This window comes from Polistes canadensis, unplaced genomic scaffold (assembly GCF_001313835.1).
Source record: "Polistes canadensis isolate GaletaPanama2010 unplaced genomic scaffold, ASM131383v1 scaffold_34, whole genome shotgun sequence".
Lineage (NCBI taxonomy): Eukaryota > Metazoa > Arthropoda > Insecta > Hymenoptera > Vespidae > Polistes > Polistes canadensis.
This window is the reverse complement of record NW_014569581.1, coordinates 496,449-503,001: the sequence shown is the minus strand read 5'-3', so window position 1 is coordinate 503,001 and position 6,553 is coordinate 496,449. Positions and strand designations below refer to the sequence as shown.

General features: G+C 28.8%; 1 protein-coding gene across 6 annotated transcripts in view; it reads left to right on the top strand.

Moving 5' to 3' along the window:
- The window catches only part of LOC106784379 (kinesin-like protein KIF2A), a 29,231-nt gene extending 24,254 nt beyond the window's left edge, over positions 1-4,977 (top strand). Inside the window, exon 12 of one of the 6 annotated variants that reach the window (XM_014743851.1) lies at positions 3,704-4,977. In XM_014743851.1, coding sequence (XP_014599337.1) covers positions 3,704-3,855 — 152 coding nt within the window. In that variant the 3' untranslated portion in view covers positions 3,856-4,977. Of the gene's footprint in view, positions 1-343; positions 2,012-3,703 lie in introns of those variants that run through there. The other 5 variants (XM_014743848.1, XM_014743849.1, XM_014743850.1 and 2 more) reach the window with 5 other exon arrangements.
- Positions 4,978-6,553: the final 1,576 nt, after the last annotated feature.

The window sequence follows — 6,553 nt, the reverse complement described above, 5'->3', positions numbered from 1 at the left end:
TTAGCACCATTCGATTCAGCGACGTCGAATTACCTTTGTATCAAACTGTCGAGAACTTCTACCTGAAAGTTTTTCCTTCACCTCTTATTGACTGGACTATTATATTTGTTATTTATAGTAGTAATGCGCTAGCATTTTTGTGAAATGCAAAGAAATTCTTTAAAGTCATATTCTTTGCTTTTCCTCTTTATTTTTTCTTTTCTTTTCCCTTTTAAGTGAGAAATTAATAACTCTTAAGGTCACAAAAACAAAAAGTATGTTTTTCGTTTCCCATTTAAATAAAAACAAAAAAACGAAAAACTTTATCGTCTGTACTATCACAGTGTGTGGCGTTTTATAACAGATTCGCGCTCTAAGACTAAGGCAAATTCAATCTTCACGTTAAACCGGAGCTGGGGAAGCAACAATACGACATTAAATACAACGATTTTGATAAACGACAGTACGAACTACCCTTCTGATAACAATATACAACAGGATATGTATGCAACCAATAAAACAAGTATCAAGAATTCACTGAAATCTTCTTCAAAGGACGAAAGAAAATGCAAAAGCCATACGAGTCCCAACTCTACCGATGATGATGATATAATTTATAGTCAAATGACACTTGTAAAATCGAATGAAAGAAACTCGAAAAGCACAGGTTCTGTTACAGTTAAAAAAACTATTAATAAAAGTTCGTCAGTGGTAGGATTTCGTTCAACAAAATCGAGCGTGAATCAACGTTCTGCGCCTGGAAAAAAGAAAGTATCGAAATATCATTGGTCCGGCACTTTTTCCGATAAATCCAAAAAATATAAACTTCTTAATGATAGCAAATACAAATACTTGCCATGTGATAGTAATAAAAATCTATGCGACGCATTGACTGTAACAACTTGTAACAATAACTCTAATATTTTCAAAGATAAGCAACCAGTGACAAATACAAGTATATTTCACTCAAATGAATTTACTTTAAATGACCGAGTCTTTAAGGGTATCGAAAAAACAGATAAACAATTATTCAATAATAATTATCAGTTACCCGTCAGCAATTGCCATACAGAAGAATTTGACTTGCATAATAATATCAAATCTGATCAGGACAATAACATTAAAGAAGATATATGTTTGAATTATGACATTTATTCCGATCGTAATATAAATTTGAGATCCAAGCTGGTGCGAGAGGATGAAAAACCAAATACTAGTACAAAAAACGTACAGAAGAATGACTTTTATGTATCTAACAGCAGTAATCATTTCGCTGGAGATAACAAATTTTCTTCTATTAAAGTTAAAGAAGATCTAGTATCTTGCAATAATTTTGAATGTTGCAGAAACTCGGCAAAATGTTGGGTCAATTTGAAACTTAAAGATAAAACGTCTCACTTTAACAAACAAGCTGGCTCTCCTGTTTTTCAACCATTTTACAGAAAATTATTAACCTTTATCTTCATTGTTATTAAAAATATAATTTTACTTTCATTCTTGCCAACCATTTATATTGCCTTTATTATGTATGTACAAAGTAGGCAAGAATGAGAGTATGTAGTTATTAATTTGAACAAAGGAAATCTTAATACTATCGTTTAAAGTAAACACCACAAACAACGATTTTAATTTAATGATTTAGAATCTATTTAAATCAAATTATATTAAATTACTAAACGATAAACATTAATCACATTAAATCGCAAACAAATAATGATATGACTATAATATTGAAAAGTAATTGAAATAATATGAGTACAGCTGGAATGCTTCGGCATATCTTTTAATTTGATAACCAAATACAAATTTTGAGCGTTTGACTTTTCTACTTAAGTTCAGTTGCATGCACATGAATATGTTTTTGTCTCTTTTTTTTTCCATGGATAACAATAACAAGACAAATTTATAGTTTTCTTAAGTTACATTCCAATTTTTTAAGTGGATCTATGTGTGATTACATATTTACATTTAATATAAGATTTTTTATCAATGTTTTTCTTTTTTTTTTATTTTATACACGGAAAAAAGCATGTTATTGTAAGACGATATTATTAACAATTCGTTTTACAAAATCTTAAAGAATAATATTTGTAAATCGTATTTATGTTATGAATATTTATTTAAATTCATTCCAGAAAATGCACTATCATAACTCTTGAAATTATTTACCATCGAACTTAAACTTGCAGCAAAAAAGAAAAAAGAAAAAAGAAAAAAGAAAATTAGTCGTTATTAGAACGAAATACAACTTAATCACTGTAAAAATTTAATTCGAGAATTTTTTAAATATAGACTAACTTATTGACTAAAATGCCAGGACACTTACAGATTTCAGAAGGAAAAGAACAAAGTTTGAGTCACCCTGCCTAAGGAGCTTCTCGTTACATAGACGTCTGATAGAAAGAAAACTATTTTCGGATGGTACGACAAAATATGCGATAAACAATTCTATATAAATATCACAAAAAGCAGCTTGTACATTATAATTATACATATACTAATTACATATGCTCCGCGAAATAATCATTATATCGGTGAATTCGATGCCAATTCAATCTAGTCAATCCCCAAAAATAATGTTTTTTGACGATATTAATATACTACAACAAAGATATCATTCATTTCAGAATAACTGATGAATATATTTCGAATCTTTAATTCTAGAATTTTTTTTCAAGACTTAATCAAATTTTCGTGGTATGCAACAACTAAATAATGTGTTCATTTAATGCCAATAATATATTATGCTCAATTATAGATCACAATAGTAAAATTATTTATCAAAATGTCTCTGGAAGAATAAACTCAACTTTTTTCTTTTCTCTTATAATGTTCTCTTCTTCTATTGCGCAGCATTCCGCAAGATTGTTTAGTGCATTTTCACATGAAATTAATCTTCTTCCACTATATAAGCCACCACTACACATATACGAAAAGGTAAATTATTTTCAAATTATTATTGGTGCGTTGAAAAAGTAGCTATATGTACTCTTTAATTGCCGATATATCATTTATGTGTAATGTATAAAAAATCAAGATTATTGTTAATAAATATTATTTTTGTGTGGATTATACCCCTCTATAACAGCTATATTTTATTTGTGCTAATTCAATGTATTTTAGTAGAATGAGACACGATGTCAGTCATAGTAATAGCATGTCAATGATAAAAAGCTGAGCACAATTTATTCTCCCAAACAATTCCATGGTAATTAACAATTGCATATTTATTTGGAAAAATAACGCAATATGTTAAGTGAAGTTAAAATAAAAATAAAAGGACTTCTGTGTTCTCGTTATTGATATAAAAAAGTTAAAAGAAGAAAATGCAAAGGAATCAAACAAAAATAACGCTTAAATCCTGTTAATGAAATTAATCGTTTGCTTTAAGATTAATCAACATAACTACTTAGATGTTCAATAATGACAGGACACATACGATAATGGACTAAATAATAACTGACTAAAAAAACAAAATATGTAAGATATCAAGAGTGAAACATTTGTAATACGTAGATATTAAATCAAAAACAAACAAAAAACACATTCACACAGGCATTTGTAAATTATTGATGTATAAATAATCTGGAGTGTCACAGGGTTGGTTCTCTGCCAAATCATCCAGAATATCATTTTGTGATAAAAACTTTTAACTCTGAACTTCCTACCTTCATTCTTAGATTTATAGCTCTAGGCTGACAGATATAAATGTTATCTGTTACAGCGTATGCCCAGAAATGGGAGCAGTTGTTGGTGCAGCAACGTGACAGCCTGAACGCTGCATTGGACCAAGTCAGTCAATTCCGAAGCCAGTTACTGCAAGAAGAACAAATCAGTCAGAAGATGACGCGAACGCGCAACTCGCGATATAATTAAAGACGAGAAAATATAAAAGCATACATACATTACCGGAAGGAAAGACGCCAGCAAACAACTTGTAAAAGACGCCCACATCGTGTCCTCCTCTTGTCGCGTGTCAACTCTTTCTACCCTTAGAAGAGTCGGAAGTAACAGTGTAATTTCATTGTCTGAGATTAGCACAGTTACCTAACTGTATACACATATTATCGACACACCTTTCTTGCCTTTTGATATAAGAACAAAAATACTCTCTTTTTCTACCTATCTTTTTCTTTCTTCTCTCTATTTTATTCCAAATAAAATCAAGAGAAAGGATCCTATTTTTTCAAATATCAGTAGAAGAAGAACGATATAAATATTATATTAAAAAAATAGAGAAATCTTTTCGAAATATAACTACATTTGCAGTTTTTTCCAGGAAAAGAGACCGTCAATACTTTACTTTTTAACGTCACATTTTAATTATTGGTAATGATATTTCGATGTTCCTTTAAGAATCACTTATACTGATTATAGTCAGACTATACCATTTATGTAACTCATTGACGAGAAGAAATCTGCAAGATTACAATAAAAGGAGCAAAAATTCGAACAACGTTAAAAATAACAAAATATCAAAACAAAATTAGTGGTAATATCTAATGTAATTGATGATTATTTTCAAGTCAAAACAGAACACCCGTCCGATTGGATTAACGATGATTTTTTTAACAAACCGTATTTTTTATAGTATTTGAATATACCTGCTATTACCGAACTTGAAATTTTTAGATTAATTATCGCCTTTTCTTCTCGATCTATATTTATTACATACGTGTTTTTAATTTCCGTCAATTTTTTGTAATTATTTCTCGTCAAAATGGTAAGATCGTGCACGTCGTTTCAAGAGTTCGTTCTGCGATCCACTTACTGGTGCATAATTTTCGTTTTACGGCGATATTTTAAAAGGTATATCGTAACTTCCACATCGATACAATAAATAAACATTACAAAGATCACGATATTTTCACAATTATGCATACATACCATAATATTTAACTGTTTCATTTGTTTGTCTAAAGGTACTGTGATAAAGTAATTTTGCTCGCATTGTTTTTCCTATATCGGTGAAAATTGTTCACCATTCTCTTTTTTAAATTGATCACTTTCGTTCTAATCCTACATCAAACTAAATGAGCTGTATCAAAAGTTGGAAGATAATCCTCGCTCCAAGACAAAACAAGAAATAATAATAGTATTATTATAGTAATAATTTAAAAAAAAAATTAAAAAGACAAGAAGAAAAAAGGAGAAATAAATGAAAATGCTGGTACTTTGTGTAGTGATTAGTGTGGTTGATAAAATAACGCGTATGTACTGTACTAGAAATTAACCAACTAAAAATTCAAACAAAGTGATGCATATAAACAAATTAATATGTATTTAAGAATATATTATAACAGCTAAGGAGAAAAGCAAATAATAATAATGATAATAAAAAATACATTAAAAAAGTATATCGTTTCGTTTAAAGAAGACGCAGGACGTTTGGTGTGTTATAAAACAGATTTCATTTCAAATTAATAAAAAACTGTATCGTTATTATTGCAACTATTTTAGGAGAGCTATTATATAAATATACACATTAATAAAAGTCAGAAAAAAATAAAGGGCAAATTTAAAATATTTACGAGAGAGAGAAATACGACAAATGCAACTGTGTGAAAGAGTACTCATTACTTTTGCAATGCGCTTTTTCACACTATTAATTACCTGAATTCAAACTTTAGTCTTACGTGGAGCTTTTTTCACTGCAAAGATATATATATATCTTTGTTAAAAAAAACTTGGACAAATTTTACTGTACGAAAGAATATTATTAAGAGACAAAAAACGTATGTTGTTCTCAGTTTTAATAGAAAATATTTTTTTTTCTTTTTTTTTTTAAGACGGAGAAAAATTACTATATTTCGTAAGAATATTATCCTAAGGTATTTCGCAAAAAATGTCATGGTGTGTTTTGAACAAATTTTATAGTAATATATAATTTCAATGAGTATATCAATTCTTTTTATTAATTATTTTATCTTTTCCACGCGCTCTCTCTTTCTCTCTCTCTATCTCTATATATATATATATATATATATATATATATCTCTTTATCTTTTCAGCATCATTAATATACAATATTTGTCCAATACATAAATCTTATTTCCTTAATCAAGATCTTGAACGATTTAAAAAGAACTAAATTGTAGGTATATAGACAAACGTATACTGTCTATCGAACAATATGCGAGCCAGTTCATAAGATTTATGCTTATAATACCAAAATTAAGATTATCACTAGATAAATACGTATACACTTGTATTATGACGCAAAACACACACATTACCTACAAAATACATTGAACTAGATTCTAAGTATATTTTCGTGGGGGACCCAGTGTACTATCGGATAAAACTAAAGCCTTAGTGTATGAAATAGTTTGAAAACAATTCATAGAAACGAATGAAGTAAACTTAACTACGGCGATTTACACGTTACACATTTAAGTGATACTCGCGTTTAAACCAAATAACGACTGATTTCAAAAATATAACAATTTAGGGAATAATAATGATAAAAAAAGAACTTGTACGATGGTGACCAAGATCATCAATTTCAAGTGTTTTAGTTTCCTCGTATCGATAGTGATCGAACATTATATTGAACTTATTTTTATTCTTTTTT